Genomic DNA, 21,272 nt, shown 5'->3' with positions numbered 1-21,272 from the left:
TGCCGGTTATCCTGTCCCTCTTTTGCTTCGCACAATAGGCATTTGGGGACCCTATTGCACTCTCTGGCAATATGGCCTTTCTCCCCACACCTTCTGCATCGATCGGACCGATCAATGCTGCTGGTGCATGCCTTCGCGAAGTGTCCAAACATGAGGCATTTAAAGCACCTCTTTAGTGAAGTTTGCTCCCTTAAACGGCAGATAACCCATCCAATCCGAACCCTTCCGGCAGCTAACAACATCTGCGCTGCCTCCGCTGGTACTCGTATGGTGGCCGTTTGAGTGCCACCATAGAGTTTCCGTAGACCGACAACAGACTCCTCTGTAAGTTCTTTCAACTTGAATTGCTCCTTCAGAGCAGTGCAAATTTCTCCTTTCGATGTAACTTCATCGAGATCCTTACATTGTATATAGATCTCATGTTTTTGGGCACGCACTGCGGCATTCTCCCCAAGTGAGTTTTTCACTTGAGTGCGAAAGTCATCAGTTTTGCCACCGCTGGATCTTTTCAGCTCGAACATGAGATCCCCTTTCTGGGTTCTTCGGATTCTGTTCACATTTCCCCTCAGATCTTTTAGGTCGGGATCAGCTTTGACCTTTTTGAGTATCTCCGCGTAGGACAGATTGCTCTTACTGGAGACAACAATCGCATCTGGACGAGTTCGCACTTTTGCTTTTCGTTTCGCTTTTTTGTTGGTTACTTTAGTCCATCCATCGTTTTCGTTCGTCTTGGGCTTCGTAACGCTGGTCGAGTTTCCTAGATTCGCTGTATGCTTTCCTCCTTCTGAACTGTTGGTGTTGGTTTTCAGGATGTCCTGTCCGCCTTTTTTTCTCTTAGGCGCCTGCTGATTATTTAAAGGATCCCCCTCTGTCTGTCTGTCACACCCGATTTATCCGGAAACGGCTAGACCGATTATCACGAAAATTGGTGAGAGTATGTAATCTGGTGTTCCCTTTACATGCAGTAAGTGGCGCCATCTTGTGTCAAGTTTAAGGGGGGGGCTCCCCATACATGTGAGTGGAGGGTGCAAATTTTTTTTTCACAGAATGTAGCCATGTGGGGCATCAAATCAAAGGTCTCAATTAGTACTTTTCGAAACTGGTTCAATATTTGATATAGGGTGAAACATAGGGGAGTGAGGGCTCAAAATATGACCCCCAAAAAGTGTAACAGGTCTCGTTCTCAGAACCTATCCAACCGAAAAATCTGAAAAAAATCACAGTGGTGCATCTCTACGAAATCTAGGCCTCAAAATATATCCGGTTCCGATATCTGCACAGATAAAGTTAATAATAGTATATTTCCACATTTTAGAAATTTACCCGGCAGAAGTACAAAATTTGGCATGCGTGTAATGAAGAATATAATGCACAGTTTGGTCTAGTTTGAAGAAAATCCAACTATTATTAACAAAGTTATAGTTATACCTGCATGACGTCATCATCACATATCAATTCGTCAATACCACAACGAAATGAGTTCTTATGAATTGGATCGCAGAGAATTATTTTGTTTTAGTTTTTTAGTTATTTGTCAACCAGACATATGCGGATATGCGTATGCAGAGTGTGAAGCGTGTGAGGTTGACTATTTCAATACAGTACTTTCCATCAAATGATTTATTAAATTGCTTTCTAGAAAATAGAGGCCAATAGAATTTTTAGCTATGTGACACGGAACTGTCAGGCCCATCGCTCCTCACATCTTCTTCTTTTTCTTCAGCCTTCAGTTCACAAGCGGGGTCGGCTCGTGATGATCGGTTTCGTCATTTTATTTTATCAAATGCCTGATCAAGATCGCGAGACCTTCAAATCCCTATCCTGTGTATCATGCGACCATTGTTTTGGCCGGCTTTTTGGTTGCCTACCGTTGACTTCGATGTTCTGACTAATACTGGTTGTTGGATTCTCGTTAGCGTAAATTACGTGACCACACCATCGAAAACGCCTCTCTCGCAGTTTTTCCACGATCGGTGCAAACTCATATCGATCGCGGATATTCTCATTTCAGACGTGATCAAAACATGTCACGCCACCAGTGCATTGCAACGCCTTTGTCCCCATTACCGCAAGACGCCGTTCATTGTCCTTTACACTCAAACTGTAAAGAGCGGCCATTTTAGATTTGGGACGTGCGCTGATACGTCGATCACAAAGAACACCAGTTGCGGAATGTCACTTCATCCAGGTGGCGTTAATGCTTGAAACATTTCATTACGCAGTTCTCCATTGGCTGGTAGCATTGACTCGAGATATTTAAATCGCTCAGTTCTTTCAATGGCAGTAATCTGCCCCTCCAGATATTTAAATCGCTGAGTTCTGGCAATGGTGGTAACCTGCCCAGAACTGAGCGATTTCAATATCTCGGGTCAATGCTATAAGCCAACGGAGAACTACGTTATGCTCCTCACATAGGGAAACACAAAATCTTTTATACCTGAAGCGTCAAGCTTCCAGTTTCCCGACTTGTTTGTATCTGTTGAAGGTTAAATTCTTCGCATTTGCTAATAATATTAAACTAAGAGTATGAAGCGTATGAGATCGACTATTATCAATATAAAGCTTTCCATTAAATGATTTATTTAAATCGCTTCCTAAAAAATAGAGGGTAATGGAATTTTTAGCTATGTGACACGGAGCTGTCATGCACTCATCGCTCCTCACACAGGGAAACACAACACCTTTTATACCTGAAACGTCAAGGTTCCTGTTTCCCACCTTGTTTAAGTTCTGGTGTGGCCTCTAGGTGCGAAATTTTGGTTAATGGCATGAAAATGACTTCTTTTTATTCAGCCTTTGTCGCGTTCACAAGCGGCGTCTGCTCGTCATTAGCGGTTTCGCCGTTTGGTTCTATTAAATGCCTGATCGTGAGGCTTTTAAATCCCCATCCAACGTATCAAGCCACCGCTGTTTCGGCCGGCCTCTTGGTCGCATAAGATCGACTTCGATGTTCAGACCAATCTTGGCGAGCGAATTATGTGACCATACCATCAAAGGGTGGTCAAAGGGTAGTATAGGTCCCAGGGCGAAACGTGGATTGGTACCTACGATGGAGCATAAAACCTCGGAAATGCCTGCTGAATCAGCACCAACAGCCAAACCCTATCTCCACCTCCACGTGGTGACCGCTGGGAGCTCTTTCGTAACGAAAAGCTGAAGACGGAGAAGGATGAAGGCAAGTTTCCCGTGCGTAAAAACGGAACAAACTGTACCAACTGGTCCTCCAGGTTGGGGGTTGGGTAGGGCGGACCACCCTACACGGAAAACCGAAGTTACGGAGCCACGAAAGGAGCCTCGGACAGGATGGACTTTAAAACGACGGACCCGGCAACGACAACGGATCAACAATTTGCGCATTTTCTCATGGAACGTGCGCTCCCTGTACAGAGATGAAGCTGATGAGCAGCTAGCCGATACCCTGTCCCCATATAGGGCTGATATAACAGCGTTGCAAGAGATGCGATGGACAGGGACCGGTTTCCTGGAGAAGAGCCACTACACCATATATTATAGCGGTCATCCAGTAAACCATGTGCTCGGAGTAGGTTTCTTAGTCAGCCAAAAAATGAAACCTGCTGTTATCGGCTTTGAAAACATAAGCGAACGGCTATGCACTCTGCGCTTGCGAGGCAAGTTTAGAAATATAAGCCTCATTAACGTTCACGCCCCTACAGAGGAGACTGCAGAGTCGGAGAAGGATACCTTCTACGAGGCAGTAGAACGAACCCTCGAAGCCTGCCCCAGATATGATATCAAAATCATACTTGGGGATTTTAATAGTCAAGTAGGGACGAAGCCCGTATTCAGACGAGACGTTGGCTCCCATAGCTTACATACAAATATAAATGATAACGGACTGCGTTAGCATTGTCACACGAAATGGTTATTGGAAGTCTCTGGTTTGCGCGGAAAGCGGTCCACAAGCATACATGGGCCTCTCCAGACGGGACCACTTTCAACCAAATTGACCATGTGTTGATCGAACGCCGCCACCTCTCAGCCTTGATGAATGTCAGAACATATAGGAGGGCCAATATAGACTCGGATCACTATCTCGTTGGCATGGTGTTCCGAGCTCCAATAACAATACCAACTAGAATCCCCTCTGACAATCAGGTGAGAGTGAACACTGAAGCCATCCACAACATAACCCTCCGCGACACCTATAAGAGGGAAATGGATGCCGCAATAACCGCAGTCAACAGAGGACCTGGAGATGAAGCATCAACAAATGATCTTCACAATCACCTGAAGAACGTTATCATGGATACGGCCACAAACATACTTGGCCCCAGCCGCAAAAGGAGTCGGAACGGCTGGTTTGACGATGAATGTAAGTTAGCAACGGAACGGAAGAATGCCGCATACCGAGTAATGTTGCATTCTAAATGCGCGGGCACGCGCAGAGACTTATCACGAACTCCGTCGAGCGGAGAAGTGACTTCACAGACGGAAAAAAGAAGCCTGGGAGAACCAACAAGTCTGTGAACTAGAAAAGAACAGGGAGCAACCGCAGCAGGCGCGAAAGTTTTACCAAGAAGTCAGCAGGATGAAGTCTTATACACCTCGATGCTCATCCTGTCGAGACAAAGAGGGAAATCTGATTTCCGACAGAATGGGCATATTAGAGCGATGGGTTGAGTACTTTGATGAGCTACTGAACAACCAGAACATCGGCGAGTTGGAGGTCCCGCCAACTGAAGACGACGGACAAATACTGCCACCACCAAGTTTAGGAGAAACAGTCCGTGCAATTCATCGGCTAAAACATCATAAGTCGCCAGGAGCCGATGGAATTACAGCCGAATTGGTTAAATATGGAGGCGACCAGTTACACCAAGTGGTTCATCAACTTGTGCTCAAGGTATGGGACAGCGAATCAATTGCCTGACGATTGTCAACGAGGCATTATCTGTCTCATACATAAAAAGGGAGATATCACACAGTGCAGTAATTATAGAGGTATCACGTTGCTGAGTACCATCTATAAGATATTCTCCACTATCTTGCTAGGCCGGATAGCCCCATACGCCCAGAACATCATTGGCCCATACCAAAGAGGCTTCACTCCAGGCAAATCAGCAACAGATCAGATTTTCTCTCTGCGGCAAGCGATGGAAAAACTGTTGGAATATGGACAACAGTTGCACCATCTGTTCATCGACTTTAAAGCCGCTTATGATAGCATAGCCGGGGTAAAACCGTACACGGCCACGAGGGAATTCGGTATCCCGACGAAACTAATAAGACCTAGGCTGACCCTGACCAATGTGTGAGGCCAGATAAAAGCAGCAGGATCACTCTCAAGATCATTCGACATCGACAATGGTCTACGACAAGGGGATGCGCTATCATGCGTCCTCTTTAACCTGGCCCTCGAGAAAGTGATCCGTGATGCTGAGGTAAATGCAAGAGGTACGCTCCTCTTCAAGTCCACTCAAGTCCTATGCTGACGATATCGACATCATGGGAAGAACCACCCGAGACGTACAAACTGCCTTCATCCAGATCGAACAGGCGACAATGGGGGCGAGATCTTGGGCTGCACATCAATGAAGGCAAGACAAAATATATGGTGGCAACGTCAGCACCGAAGACGAATCAACCAACAACATCAAACCGCACTGGTCAAACATGAAGAAAAATAAGGATAGGAGAATACAACTTTGAGACCGATGATAATTTCTCCTATCTAGGGTCGAAAATCACAACCGATAAAAGCTACGATGATGAAATCCGCACACGGTTGTTGTCAGTCAACAGAGCCTATTTCAGCTTACAAAAACTGTTCCGCTCGAAACGTCTCACCATAGGGTCAAAGCTCTTACTGTACAAGACAATGATCATGCCAGTCCTTATGTATTCCTCGGAGACTTTGGTTCTTAGCAAGAAGAATTGTGAACTCTTGGCCCCGTTCGAGAGAAGAATCCTCCGAAGAATTTTTGGCCGCCTACATGAGGATGGACGATTCCGTAGCCTACATAACGACGAACTCTATGAGAGATACCATGACCGTCAAGTTGTGGATAAAATCCGGCTCAATAGGTCACGGTGGGCGGGTCACTTAACCCTGGATGAGGATGATCCAGCTCGGAAAGTCTGTAAGGGCAATATCTATGGTGATTGGTGCAGGGAAAATTGTCTACCCGCAACTGAAGTTATAATATATTGCGAAATAATGGGAAAACACATAAAAATCCATGCTGAAGCAACTTAAGTCCATAAACATTAAAAATAACGCTCTCTTAACTGAAGCAACAATTTTAGACCCAAGGTCTAAAAAAAGGGTTTTAGTAACCCCCCCCCCCCCCCCCCCCCCAGCTTCGAGAAAGCTTGCTTGGCTTTGAGAGATGATGGCTCATGCTTACGATAATCATAATTAATGGCCATTCTACGTACATAATGCAGAGCAAAGCAATAGAAAGTGGATATTATTATATACTTTAGCGATAAATAATAAAGGTAATGTCGTCTTTTTTTTGTAATGAAAGGTGATGTCTGTGATATTACACTGTAATATCCCTTTTTTGATATCATATTGCCTACTAAGATGATGTTTCGCGCATCTCTAGTTTCCATGCCCCAGAGGGCACCCGACTGTGTCCAGCCTTTCTATGAATTGGTGGACGGGAAAATCGCTGAACTGCGATGGGAGTCTCATAACCTCAGCCGCTAAGCACAAATTGCCGAGTACAAATCGGTTAAAAGGTGACCCCGCTGTGCGACAAAACAGCAAAGCTTGCTGCTTTGGGAACTCGATTAAAAACCTTAAAAATCAAGGCTATGCGGAAACTCTCCCTTAATGCCAAACAGGCGTGCCAATTGTGCGGACAGTATTCCCTACGAATTTTTTATGGATTGATGACAAAGCATGAAGGCACAGAAAGCTGGTTGGGGCAGTCTTCTCTATGAAAAATAAGGAAGAGGCGCCAGAAATCGATAAAGGTATTTCAACACCGGCCATACCTACTGTTCGGCACATTCAAAGCTTAACTGAAAGACCTTTTTAGTTGTCGCTGAAAGATCGACAGGCTCGTGCAAAGGCGTGAAAATGTTCGAAAAGTTCATAAGTAATCTCGCCGAAGCAATACGTGCTGCCCGAGGCTTGGCATACTGATGCGTTTCAGCCTTGCGTACGAAAAAGCCGCAGTCCTCTTGACTAAAAAAAGAATCCCAACTCGGCGTCCGGTGTCGATCTGCGAGTTAATTATAGAATCAAAACCAAAGCTTAAGTACCTTGGATTGACACTCGACCCGAAAATGATTTCTTTGCATGCTTGCATAGGGTCTCTAAAAAAATAACGAGTAGAGACCGTGTGGAGATTATCGCGTACTCAACGCCCGGACTTACACTACCAAGTACCCACTTCGGCACATCCAACATTTCACCCAAACACTCTATGATAAAACTGTCTTTTCAACAATGGACCTGGTAAGAGCATTCAACCATATCCCGATAGCTGAAGAAGACATTCCAAAGACAGCCATCACAAGACCGTTTAGACTTTACGAGTTTCCTTTATGTGATTTGGCCTATGAAATGAAGGGCAAACGTTCCAACGATTTATCGGCGAGGCGTTGAGAGGTTTGGACTTCTGCTATGACATATCGATGCTGCTACGATATCGACGACATATTAGTCGCTTCATCTTCTCCAACAGCGGATTAATTGTTGCTGGCAAAAATAGCCTTTTTTTTTCAAAAAAGCTCGGTCCATCAGATCGTAAATACGGAGCGTACGACTGGGAACTACTAGATAAGTACCTAGCAATAAAACACTTTCGTCATATGGTTGAGTCAAGAGAATTCACCAACTTTACGGGTCAGAAGCTGCTAACCTTCGCCTTTCATAAAAAGAGCAAGTGCTTACCACGTCAATTTCGCCATCTAGATTATATTGGGCAGCTTCCAACCAATATCAAGCACGTATCCGGTTGCGATGACGATGTCGGGGACGCATTACCGCGCATTGAGAAATTGCAGGAATTGGACGCGTAGTCGCAATAATTGTCAGCAATCAAAAGTGGCTCGTCATATGACTGCACCAGTCGGAAACTTTGCGACACCAGCATCTAGATTCGAGCACGTTATGCCTTACTGCGAGGGGTAACGCTACTGCCTGACCATGGTGGACCGTTCCTCACGTTGGTCGGAAGCAGCACCAATCCCCGATCAAGAAGCCATCACAGTTGCCAAAGCGTTCCTTGACATATAGATCTTCAGGTTCGGTATACCATTTCAGATCACCACAGCTCAAGGATAACAGTTTGAATCGAGATTGTTTCGAGAACTCAGCAACCTGATAGGTGAAACCCACATCAGAACTGCAGCATACCATTCGGCAGCTAATGGTATGGTCATTCTCACCGTCGGTTCAAAGCAGCAATAAAATTTTTTTGTTGAAGATGCTGGGAGTCCGCATCCATTTCATGACGAATCGGACCACTGGGTTAAACACCCAAGTTTATCAAAAATCTTGGCTGACGGTTTCATCCAGGCGGTAGCTAATGTTATCACCGTAAACTCAAAGCTCAGCAATAAGATGCCGCTGGACGGAAGTATTGCTTGTCGTGCTTGGGAGATAGACCTCGGCGCAAAAATATCAGCAATGGCCATTACTCCTCCCAGCCCAATTTTTCGACTTATTGTCCAGCAACGAGGAGGTGCACACGTTTAATTTTCCAACGAGTTGAGACAGCATTTCCAAATTTTACCTGCAGTCAATGGGAGTCAACATGACATCAAAACAATATTCATATTCAAAGACCTGGCAAGAACAAGCCATGTCTTCATCCGAAACGATGGTCCAAAGAAAATACTCCAACATCCGTACCAGGGCCCATATCAGATGATCAATAGAAGGGATAAGTTCTTTAAAGTTGAAGTTGCCGGACGTATAATTACAGTATCCATTGATGGGCTCAAACCTGCTTACGCGATAGCCAACTATATCGAAAAGAAGCCGATCTCGAACCCAACAACAAGAAGCCTCCGTGGCAATGCCCACTCCCGAGAAAGGCAACCGAGAAATCGTTCAAGTTCCCGTTCAACAACGAAATCTTTCAGACGGGCTAGATTTCCTGATCGTTACCAGGCAGGCCTTCAATAATTTAACAATAACAAGACCACAGATTCACAGCTGGAATCACGACACGGCCGGCTGAGCTATCGTCATCTCCTTGCACTCAATCACTGGCATTGGTATCACCTTTCTTTTCTACCTAAAAATTAGTTAATTGCTAGAGGGTTAAGTAGAGCAGTCACTCAGAAGAAGGATTTTAATAAACAAGAACAACAAATCATGGTAATACCCAAATAACAAATAAACAGAGGTTACATTTTACACAAAACCTTAAAAACATTAAAAATACCAATGTCTCTCTCGAAGGAGTTGAAATAGTCTTCCGGGTCGCTGACATCGAGTCGCTATGTTTAGACGGTTGTTCATCGACGCCTCGACAACAACACAAAAATGGCTAAATCTTAACACTTTTCGACGGCCATAAAGAATTGTTGTGTATCAATTGATGACCTCAAGTGGACTCAATGAACATCGAGTTCCGTTGCGCCAACTTTTGCCCCAAGTGCTCCGCGGGTTTTCCTCCGGTCTTGTCTGATCTCAGCTAATGAAACCACCATGAATTCATCATGAACAACAAACACAATTTCGATATCACCGTCAACAGCACTCGTTTGTAGAGGATTACAAGCAAGAAACAGAAATTCACGGCCACAATGTCCGTCACCGGCTGGAGTTTGGCACAGCAAAAATAGAAGCTGAAACAACAGCATCCGCAAGTTAGGTCATTCAAGGTACTTATAGATTTCCATTTAGTGCATGCTAATAAGGATTTCGAACCGCTCGGAGTGCCCTACAATATTTGGTCTACGTTATCACAATGACAAAAACCGCAACAACAGCAGCTCCAGGAGCAGCAAGCATCGGCGTTGGTCGTCAACATCGGGCAAGTTCCAGTATGTTCATCTGGCCGTACATGCTATGTGAAGTGGTATTGGATGCTTGCAACCTTTCATTGTCGACAGCAGTGGCAGATTCCCATAGATTATTTGAGTTTAGAAAAGATTATAAAATTTGACTATTTTAAAGATTTGAGTTTTTGGACCAACAAAGTTGGGTAGACTGTGCCTCTGTTGCCCAGTTGGTTGGTTTTCATTCCGCTGTCGGCAGTGGGGCTTCAATAATTCCGCTCCGGATGTGAGTTCCGCTTTCGTGATTGAGTTTTTCGTTCGTAGTGGGGTTCGGACGACTCTTCATTTTTCTCTTCTAGGTGATTCGTAATGTCAATTAAACGCCTCCGCACTCCCTGCGGCCGCAGTGGCGGTACGAGTGCTACTCTTTTGGCGACATAACCCGGAGATCTGGTTCCGACAATTGAAGGCGACCGCTCCCCGAGCCAACTGCTACGTGGGATAAGGTTGGTGGTGAGCTTCTGAAGTCGTTGTGGATGTAGCGGCTTCCGGAAAGCACTCAGGCCATCTTGACCTGTGCGGACTCCGGATCTCTGGAGGTGTTAGCAAACACTGCAAGTAAAATCCACGAGGTGCACGCGCGTCCCGTGATCAATGAAGTGTCGCGGGAAGCCACGGGCCAAATTGTTGAGGTACAGCAGAAGGTGGCAACCCTCGTGGCTACAGTCTCCAAATTAGCGGCAACAAATGAAGCTTTGCGTTCGGGTGGTAGGTTTCATTCGCGGTCCGCCAACCGAAGGGTTGGGATCTTCAAGGAGTCCTCCAATTTACTGCTGCCTCGGTATCTTTGCCGACAAAGCTCGTTAACGACTTCAAAAAAGTATACTCGTTGGGAGCTCCGGCGGCGGCTACACAAAACGCAGCTCCACGCCGCTTAACAATTTTCGATCCTTTGAGTTAATGCTATTATCTGATCAACACAGGTGCAGACGTCTCAGTTCTCTCGTTATCGCGGAATCACAAACTGATTCCGCATCAACTCAAACTAGCGACGGCAAATTTTTCGACTATATATATTTACGGCTACAGGCAAATGGACGTAAAGTCTGGGACTTCGACGAAGGTTCTCATGGCGCTTCGTAGTAGCGGGCATCAGTAGTCCCATATCCGGCGCAAACTTTCTAGGCCAGTATATCATAGATTACTAGTGGATCTACAGGATACGTCTCTTATAGATCCCGTAATTTCGCTCAGATCTTCAGGAAAACTTGCCACCTGCTCTGTCAGTCTTTAGATCATTTTTGAAGTAGTAGCCTACCCTCGCATTCGTGCGCTCCTTCAAAAATACAGCAACATAACTACCGGAAGTAGTCTCTCGCAGCCAGCTAAGCACGATGCACTACTGGCTCTCATATTTCTCGAAAGTGCGTCCATTGCGACACCAGAAACTCGCTGTTGCTAAGAAAGAATTTGACACACTTTTAAAGCAGGGTATTTGCAGATAGCTGCACTTTTTTTGTTTTGTGTACTTCGATGATGTTTTGGTCGCCACTTCATCTGAGTCTCAGCATTTGGAACATCTCGAATGCATTTTTCAACGTCACCTAGAGGCCGCTCTGTACTTAACGTCGAAAAGTGCAAAACTCCTTCAACAACAGGTGAAGTTTTTAGGCCACAAGATTTCCCTTGAGGGAATCCAAATGGATCCACACAAGGTTCAGACCATCATAGACTTTTCACAACCTAACACTATCTATAGTCGTTTTTCCCCTCCTCTTCAAGGCTGCTTGTCTGGACCCAAGACTAAAGACTCACGCGCGATTGCGTGGTCTACAAAGGCCGTCCAGGCTTTTGAGCTAGCCAATCAACTGCTGGTTGACTTCACAAAAGTAGCCAAAAATTATTTGTCAGCCCCACAGTTGCATCATGATACTCAAAAATGATGAAAACGCAACATTTATAAATTTACTTTTCATTTAATAATGATAAAAATCAGATTTTTACAAGTAGTCCATAGAATCTTTTATAATACAAAAACTGTGTAATGATTGTAAGTATATGTCTAAAAGCATATCAACGAGCAGCCCACACTCTACCTCGTGTAGAGCCGAATGCTTTCTTTATCAAAGTGCAATATGGATGTGTTTGTCGAAAGATTATTATCCAAAGTACAAAATTAACTCCGAACCTTGTTATAGCAAAAGCCTTAGATTATACGTTGTAGTATATAAATTGGAAATCCAAATCCGCTCCTAACGCATTCTTATAAAATCGCTTTGTATTTTACACCGATCACTTAAGCTTAATCCTTATCAGTATTTCTCATGTGGATTTATCATTGGCATTAAAAATATGTAGTCCTTAAATGGAGGTTTGATTTTTTTTATTGTTTATACATATTAGCCTTATTTTAGTAATTAATAGTATTGTACAACTCTAAGGACAAGAGAAAGGGTTGCTTTTGTTTTTACGGAAAAATCAATTATAATCTACACACATCATACATCCTGTGGCTTCTTGTAATCCTTTTCATTAACAATAATATCAAAACATAATCGGCTTATCTTTACACTGATCTATCACATATTTTGTAAAACGTTTTAGGAACTTTGGATACTCGCGTTTATATATCGCTCGGAGAGCAGATGCTGGTGCCCAACCGCCAGGATTAACTGGAAAAATATTGAATGGATTTTAGTGAAACCAACGCTAAACCCCTGGTGACAAATTATCTTTAATTTCAGGAGATCGGAAACCAAAATAAGCAACATTTTCCAGAGTCAACATTGCAGCCAATCAAAAGCGAAACAAAGCAAAAAAGCAAGTAAAGACTTACCAACGGAGCAGTATGTGATTTTACACGAGAGGTCGTCTCTGGTGATATTTGTGGTTTTATTATTTTCAATATAAGTTTGACATACTAAAATGACGGTCAGGATGACTCTCACACATTTACTGTTTTTGCTCTCCTGAAAAAAAAAACGAAAATTTCGAGTAGTTATAAGAAAACCCTTTCCCCTACACAGCAATGCTATACAATAATACTCACTGGATAATCTTTCTCATCGGCGGAATGGTTACAAACTATCCACACATCATGTGCATCTGCGTCCACGTTATCATTAACTTTTCCCATATGTGACCAAAACATAGCATCACGTTGACTAGCGGGCCAAATTCGTTTATGCGTTTGTAAAAATACTAAGGTATCCGGTGATATTCTTTCTAAAATTTGTACATCCTCTAGCGTCGCTGTGAAGATAAAAAATTGGAAGGATATAGTAATGGCAAATTTTTGTGAGAAATAAGAAAAGCTACATTGGTAAAATGTCCCCTTATCACTATTTAATTGGTAAAAGGGGCGGAAAGGGGGCCGGAGTGGCAATTTCAATGAAAATTTAATGATTTCCACCCCAGACCCGTGTAATTTTTGGGCAAAATTCGATGATCGGTGAACACTGTGAAGGAGCTGCCTTCCAGATAACTTTGGAACTGTTTGATGGCGGTAAAAACCGTGAGCATCTCCCGACTGTAATCCCAGTGGATGTCCAGTGTCACCGGGAAACCCCGCCTCCTCAAGGGCTGCGCAAATATGATAGTAGTATTGAAAGTATCCGTTCCAAAGGCTAACGCGGTGTTTGACTTCAGGAACAAAGTTATATTAGCGTTACCAAGCGCTGGTTTCCTGTTTCAGAATGTAGTTTTGGGCTCGTGCATCCACTCTACGCGGGCCCTCTTGTTCTCGACGGGCGACATTTTGAGAAGTTTGTTCAACCCTTGAAAGGCAAGGGCGGATAAAACTGAGAATTCCTACGATTTCTCGGAGCTGGTCAACCATTTCCGGTTTCGAAAAATCTTCGATAGGTTCGATATTGCGTAATGGATACCTTGTGCTGAAGCTTTGCAGCAAGGTATTCTACTGCGCTCTTGTCACTGTTCAAATTCCACACTTTTGTTTGGGTTGATGCGTGGCATTACGTGCATGCCGTAAATATTAGATGTATTGACCACCGTTACCGGAACTCACGAAAATATCGTCCAAATATAGCTAATAAAGCTTAATTAAGCTAATTTTGATTTTTTATTTTATTTAAAAGGGACAAAAGGATTTAGCCTGGGCACGGAGACGTTCTTGTGCTTGCCATCTACGTCGAGCCTAAAGAAGTGCTCCCTTCTATTTAATACTCCACATGGGTCCTCATATGGTGATTGCAGGGGCTTCCGAGAAGCATCCACGCGAACCAAGACGTGTGTGCAGACGTCCACGTTCTTGGGGGCATTAGCCTTCGTCGAAGAATGACGGGATGGCGGGGGTGATTTTAATTTGGCTATGACGTCCCGGAACAAAGGTAGAACCCCAGTGGCTGACATCGAACACAAGAGCCCCGAATTCTCCCCGTATATTAGCTCAACGACAAAGTAGAACAACGGACTTGCGACCACGAAGAGTCATCGTGTGTCTTATTCCAGCGTCCCAGCATCCTATTCGAATGCGGATGGTACGCAGTCGTCCGATGGAGTTTGCCTAACTCCGAGAGCAAAGTTGACTTGAACTGCATTCCCTGGTCAGTAATGACTTCGACTGGAACTCCAAAGCGTGGGATCCATTCCCGACGAAGGTCCTTGGCGAACGATTATGGGGAAATATCAGCCAGAGCCTCAGATCACCGCGTGAACCTATTGATGATTGTGAGGCAATACTTCAAGCAATGCGAATCTCACAATGATTTCGATGTGGATCGTGTAAAAACACTTTGTAAATCGAGGGAATGAGCCTATTTCGTTTTGTACGTGCTTGATGACTTTACATTTCTGGCACGCGATGCACTCTCTAGCCCAAGAGTAAACATCCTTATTCGTTGAGGGCCAGAAATATTTGCCAGTGATAACCCGATTCAGTGTCCGAATGGCTGAGCGCGTAACATCGTTACTGTATGGAATACTTCCTTGCGAAAAGTGGTATTTCAGAGGTTGAGCCGAAAGGGAAAAATTCCCGAAATTTGGACTTCCCTGAGGATATGAGACACTGCGTTATCCTTCTATGCCTCGGCGATTGCCGAAAAATTGACCGTGGCAGGGATTTTGACCACTGAAATGCGTGACAAAATGATTGCAACTACATTGACCTTGCCGGACACGTGCTGGATATCTGAAGTAAACTGGCTTATGAAGTTCAGGTGCCGAAATTGACGAGTGGATGCTTTATCGGGCTTCTGTTTAAAAGTGAACACTGTGAACGGCCTGCCTTCGAGGGAATATCAAAAGTATTTGATTACCATGTACGGGAGTAATAGCTCACGATCATAGGTCATGTAGTTCTGTTGAGCTTTATTCAATTCCTTGGAAAAGAAGCTCGACGACTGCCAGATTTGGTTCACCTTTTGGTGAAGGTTTCTACGATGTCTGAGGCATTGGCGAATACAGCTAGGGGTGCACCTGATTGATGGAATGCCAGGAGTGTAGCGTTCACCAATTGTCGTTTGACAAGCTCAAATGCCTAGACGTCCTCTGACCACGCAATCACGCGTCTTTGGTCTTGAGTCCAGACAAGTTAGGCGTTGAGGATCACTTGATGTTGTGCGGTCTTGAGCAAGAAACGACGATAGAAGTTTCACGTGCCTGAAAATCTTCGCAGATGCTTCACTGTTTCAGTGTGTGGGAAGTCTGTGTTGGCCCGAACCTTACTTGGATCCAGATGGATTTCCACAGCAGAAATCGTGTGGCCTTAAAACTTCACCTTCTGTTGAAATAATTTGCGTTAAATACAAGACCGGCCTCAAGGGAACTTTGAAAAATGCATTCGAGATGTTCGAAATGCTCAGACTCAGAGACAGGCGACCAAAACATCATCAAAGTAGACAAAACACCCGTATGGCCACTGCGAGGACTCGGAGGATTCTTCGCTCGTGAATTTAGCTTTGATTCGCAATGTCGTACGACAACAGTGCCGCAGAATCCTTTTTTTTTTTAAATTTGACAACTCACTGACTCCAGCCCGGCTACTACGCCGGCCTCGCGGTTCTCGTCCTGACATCGACAAGTAATCAAGTTGTTCAGGTGAGTATCAGTCGCGGTGAATTGTGCTGCGCTAGTTTGATGTAGAGCTTAGGTGGATCTCCACTAAGCTGCTCCACACTGCAGCGCCTCCACACAAGTAACGGATGAACTGAGCTGGATTGCGTATTCCCATCGATGACCAGGAAAACTTAAATGTGGTGAAATAGACTGGAACAGTGATACCCTGGTGGACAAGTGATGGCTCGTTTGCTTCGACGCGGAAACTGACGGGACTGCGTGGATCGTCGAAGGTTTGTAGAAGGACCAGCTGTGGAGATCTCGTAATACACTGCACTGGCAGGCTGGGAAACGAAAACGTTTTTCTGTATTGAAAACAAACGTCCTTGACTTTTAGTAATAGAGAAGAGTAAAGATGTGTGAACTCCTCATTCTTACACAATTTTGAAAACCGCTTCCACGTTTTCGTATAAACTGAGACGTAATAACGAGTCAACCACCTTTTTGTCTCGGATATCTATGAGAGGACCATACTGGTAGAAGAAGCTCGCTCCCATGATAGCTGATCTGATGGTGGCAGCACCAACTTGAATTGGGGGCTGGATAATTGAGGCGGTTCCTTTGTCCTCGTTAGTTAAACGACCGCCTATCTAGTGATCGCATATATCATACGTTACGCTGGATTGCGTCGCTGTCAATTCCTTCGCAATTCGGTTGAATCCTGATAAGCCAACAATTTTAGGGCCCGGTTGACGCACAACGAAGGCTACGGCGGCAAGATCTGTGAGGTCAGATTCGGTTCGCCCACGCATATTTCACATTATTGAATGCATTCGGGGGAATTGATCGTGACAGAGGAGAATGATCCGCCGCATCCGTCAACGCTGCTATGCAAGTTGCTGACAACATGAACTCGAGAAGTTCAAGGCCAAGTTTAACGGGACCGGCTGATCGAGAGACAGCTGCAGATTTAGGACTTGCTCGAAATGAGTATGAGTTGACAGTTGTGATGCTCTTTATGCCGACAAACTTTTTTTGATTTGATTTTGACCGCGAGAAATCAATGTTTCTATTTTTTTAATATCTCTTTTAGATCACTTCACGAAGAGGTTAACGATTGGTAGGATTCGGTGAACATTGTCCGGTCGAATCGAAACCGCTAAATTGCTGTAAAAGTAGATATTTACTTCGGAAGGCTAAAAAGCAGTTAGGTAATCATCCTTTGTAAAGTTAAGCTCTCCGATTTTTAGGGATGTCACAATAGAAAGGAGAACGCGAATTTTTAGCAACAGATTCACAGCGAACTTGTCCTGTTTTTGCGAATATTATAAAGGAGCGTTTTCCATCTGTTGCCGCTTCCGGTCACGTTGCTCCCAGGGCGGAGGTGAGACAGCGTCTGATGAGTTGCCTCTGCCCTCGACGAAAGCATTAGTCGCCATTTGCGTGCGTGGGTTGTGTTGCGTTTCTTTCCTGTGTCAGTTTCGTTTAAAAGTGAGTGACATCGAGGGTAGGCATTTGGGAAACTACTCATAATTTGGAAAGAGTTTCGCGTTCAGCGTAGAAGAGACGTTATGCTAGTTTCGACTCCAAGTGTTTTTATTCATTTTCTTCTCGATTTTTGTGAATTGTTGTACGATTCCGAAGAAATACTTTTCGCAAAGGAGTGCTGGCTGGACTGTATCATTGACTGGTTGCAGTTTTTTAATATTTAAGCGATTCCGTGCACACTCAATAACTTGGGAATCTTATCGCTCGATTCGATAATCGAGCTGCCCGCGAGTTGTGCGCGCATGAACAGAATTTCAAGAAAATTAAGGAATTTTCCTTTGGAATTGTGACTGTGGTGTTCAGTGAACGTCATCTGAGGCAGAGGAAACAACGATTGAGGCTGTGATCCGTTGCGGATCCGATCCCCCCCCCCCCCCCCTTGATCGCGACACTCGAGTCTGGAGACTCACGGTTCCACGCGCGCGGTCGTACCGTTTTTTTTTATTTTTCAGATTCAGTTCGCGTTCTGGTTTATCTCGTTAGACCATTGCGAATTCCCTTGTTCGTTTGGTTATTTTTGGATCCAGTGCGGATCCACGCATCGGAATAGACACGTTGGTTTTGTAAAAATGATACTTGAGGGATCGAAGCGCTCAAAGGACACCCCCCAGAGGCATGCAAGAACGTGCCAACCGAGCGCTTTGATGGAGCTTCACGGTCACTTAGCCAATTTCTTTTAGATTTTGATATAGCTCTTCCCACTATTTCGTCTTCAGCCACTTAGGATGGTTCTTTGACCACCCTAATCCAAAATATTATAATTCGTTACTGACAGTAGGCTCACGCGTGATCAGTGATAGTCATTCCTGTCAACGCGCTACTGTCTGAGAAGCTTTGAGTTCCTATTTGGTGAAAAGTTTTTATTGTCAGTAGAGTCTATAAGGCGGGCGAACATCACGGTTTTCAAATGAGTATACGTATCAATCCGTGCCGAGTATAACAGAATGTTGGCCACTTTTTGTACGAAATTAAACGTCAATTCATCCTTCAGTAACCACAGAAGGGAAGAAAGTGGCAAGGCAACACCGTCTCGAAACTTACCTGATTGAGTTCATGGACTCACGAGTGTTCTCGGGAGCCCGAAATAGAAATTCCAATGAAAAGAAGGGAAAATAATTTTCACCTCTGGTCCCATTGGCCACATAATTTTCACCCCGGGCCCAGATTTTCTCGCTACGGCTCTGAGCAGTATCAATTGAATTCAGTACAATTAGCGTCAAGTAAACATTGAATGATTCTAAAAATAATATTCCTCAATTTTCATGCTATTTCCAGAGCACATGAAACGCCCCCGTACTTAAGCTAATGGGTATTTCATGCTTATCTATCAACCCCCTCCATTGTCCGTGAAATACAGAAAAGAAAAAAATCGTTCATCAAACAATACTTACTCTCCCAATCGTTCCTATATTCAGGCATGAAGAAATAATGGCACATTTCGCGCGCAGTCACTCCCTTCACCATATGACATGCTTTCAGTGGATCCACCACTAATCCGTTCACCTCCTCCTCACGTTTGTACATTTTCATTTCACCCTCATCAACAAAAATTTGCCAACCATTGCCACCTTCGCCGACACCTGCCCGTGCGTACTTTAGTTGTTCCGTGCAAATTCTATCGATCTGAAATTCGAACGAGCAATAATTAATGCGTGATTTTAGAGGTTCACATATTGAGTGATGGCCAAGCTATTGCAAATTAGAGTCATATTTGAGGAGTTAATAGTCCTACAATTAATCGACTGTTATTGAATCTAGTTGGAGGAATAGAAAAGATTACCTCAGGCCACAGTCGATGAACCCTTGCTGCACCCCCTGTTCCAAACTCATCCTCGGTTGCAGCATTTTCCGTTGAATTTGGAACACTACTTGTCGTACTGATCTGCGACTGCTGCGATTGAAGTTTCAGACGGAATCGAATCTGTGTGTCCTCCTCAACCTTATCCATTCCCGTTTCGAAAGCGTCAAAGAATTCATCTTCAGGAAGAGTTGAATGTGGTCCCTCCTGAAATAAAGTGGTAAACAAAGTTTAGATTACCAAACTAAAGAAAAAGTTTCAGTAAAAATTATCATGGTTGATTTTATCGGGACTAATTACAGTGTGGACATGCAATGTAGAAGCACGATTGGTGGCGCAAAATAAAGATGATCTAACTTTACGCCCTATTTTGTTACACAAGTTCCGGTCATTATTTGAAATCAATCCAGTGGAGATTTTATTACAATTTTCCATTCGTACTGAGTATTACTATATTCTCGGCAAAAACACAACCCCAACTAACAATGCACTCACTCGCGGGGCTAATTATATAGAAACAAGTCTTACTCCGTTTACCCTGAAGAACTGTTCTTCGCATGACTTGTTTTTGGAGTATTGAACACTACCGTACTAATAGCTAGCAGCTAACCCAAGGGACAGGCCGAGCTGCAGACTGTTCACAGAATAAATGCAATATAAATGTTTTTAAAAGGAATCCAATGACCGATACCACTCAAATTGATGTAAATATTCTGACCTGTTTCTGATTATACTGAAAGGTCGTCATTTATTCGTTCAGAACTAGAATCTTAACTCCACGCTCCAATAGCAACGAAACGGCTTTGGCTATGACAAACTCCGACATTGAATTTTAGTCATTTTAGATATGACTTCGAAGTATAAATGCACTTCCACACACAAATGAGCATTGACCCGTATCAATCTCAGTGACAAATTAACGCAGTAGTCATTCCTGCCTCGACCAAAATCGAATTACGGAACCATATTTGAAGTGACTTTTTCAACCAGAATACAATGGGAATGATCCCTCATGAGTGACAGACTCTATATGGTATTTGGCCGTCATACTATTGAAATTATGTTTGAATATCATCAAATTGTTATCGTGTTTCTGAGCATTCAGTACAGAACGATTAAGGGGGTCATCCCGAATGAAGGCCGTTTTTTTCCCCCTTTTTGTGGAAAATTATTTTGGAGGGCTGGAAAGGTGATTTTTTCACCATATGTTTACTGATATCTCTAGTATATGTGATAAATTTTTCAGCTTGATATCGTAGCTAGTTTTCGGAATACGTGTCAAAATTTATGCACCCATCTCCAAAAAAAGGGTGTTTTTCTGCTGCCACGCTGGAGGGCGCTGTGTTCATCTGAGGAAAAAAAACTAAACAGCATTTTAATGTGGACAATATTCCACGGTCCGCAAACTAGGATAATTAGAAAACATTAAAAGGTAAATTTTTGGTGGGCTTTTAAATTTAATTTTTTGGATTTTGATGGTTTTTTACGGCTTTTTTTTACGAATAAAAAAAACGACCCGTCTGATTGCAATTATCCTAGTTTGCGGACCGTAGAAATATGTTTCAATTCTGGCTCTTTTAGCGAGGTCAGTCGATCGTCGTTCGGACCGCCAAATTCGCGCTTCATTACGGCGGTCGACATAAACCTAACATATGTGACCAACTTGACGTCCCATTGTGACTAGGATTTTGAGAATGCCATTGAATCCTTCATTGAAAATAATTACAGGCAGAAAAGCGGCTATTTCTACGACCTTGGCCCCAGAATGAAGGTGTTTAGGAGCGAAAGTCCAGATCAATGCATTTAACGACTCATTATTATTCTGGGTCTCTGCTCCTAAACATCTGTCCCAACCAACGGCACTCTCTCACCGCTAATCCTCCACTCTCGTGGCGAGTTCTAAAACGAGTGGAGAGTTCCGCGCCATCTACGTGTCCGCATTCGCAACATTCGAAATAAATTTCGAATGCTGCGTATCCTG

General features: G+C 43.9%; 1 protein-coding gene across 4 annotated transcripts in view; it reads right to left on the bottom strand.

Annotated features, from left to right (window-relative positions):
- Positions 1 to 12,190: 12,190 nt before the first annotated feature.
- LOC119648179 (ceramide transfer protein) overlaps positions 12,191 to 21,272 on the bottom strand; it is a 98,203-nt gene continuing 89,121 nt past the window's right edge. For 2 of the 4 annotated variants that reach the window (XM_038049759.1, XM_038049761.1), the window contains 5 exons: positions 19,274 to 19,498; positions 18,885 to 19,116; positions 12,980 to 13,182; positions 12,767 to 12,899; positions 12,191 to 12,602 (listed from right to left, as the gene is read on the bottom strand). In XM_038049759.1, the coding sequence (XP_037905687.1) occupies positions 12,475 to 12,602; positions 12,767 to 12,899; positions 12,980 to 13,182; positions 18,885 to 19,116; positions 19,274 to 19,498 (921 nt within the window). In that variant the 3' untranslated portion in view covers positions 12,191 to 12,474. Of the gene's footprint in view, positions 12,603 to 12,766; positions 12,900 to 12,979; positions 13,183 to 18,884; positions 19,117 to 19,273; positions 19,499 to 19,591; positions 19,743 to 20,009; positions 20,156 to 21,272 lie in introns of those variants that run through there. The other 2 variants (XM_038049762.1, XM_038049760.1) reach the window with 2 other exon arrangements.

The sequence above is a fragment of the Hermetia illucens genome, chromosome 2 (genome assembly GCF_905115235.1).
Source record: "Hermetia illucens chromosome 2, iHerIll2.2.curated.20191125, whole genome shotgun sequence".
Lineage (NCBI taxonomy): Eukaryota > Metazoa > Arthropoda > Insecta > Diptera > Stratiomyidae > Hermetia > Hermetia illucens.
Note: the sequence above shows the minus strand (reverse complement) of the source record. Positions and strands in the feature narration are given on the sequence as shown.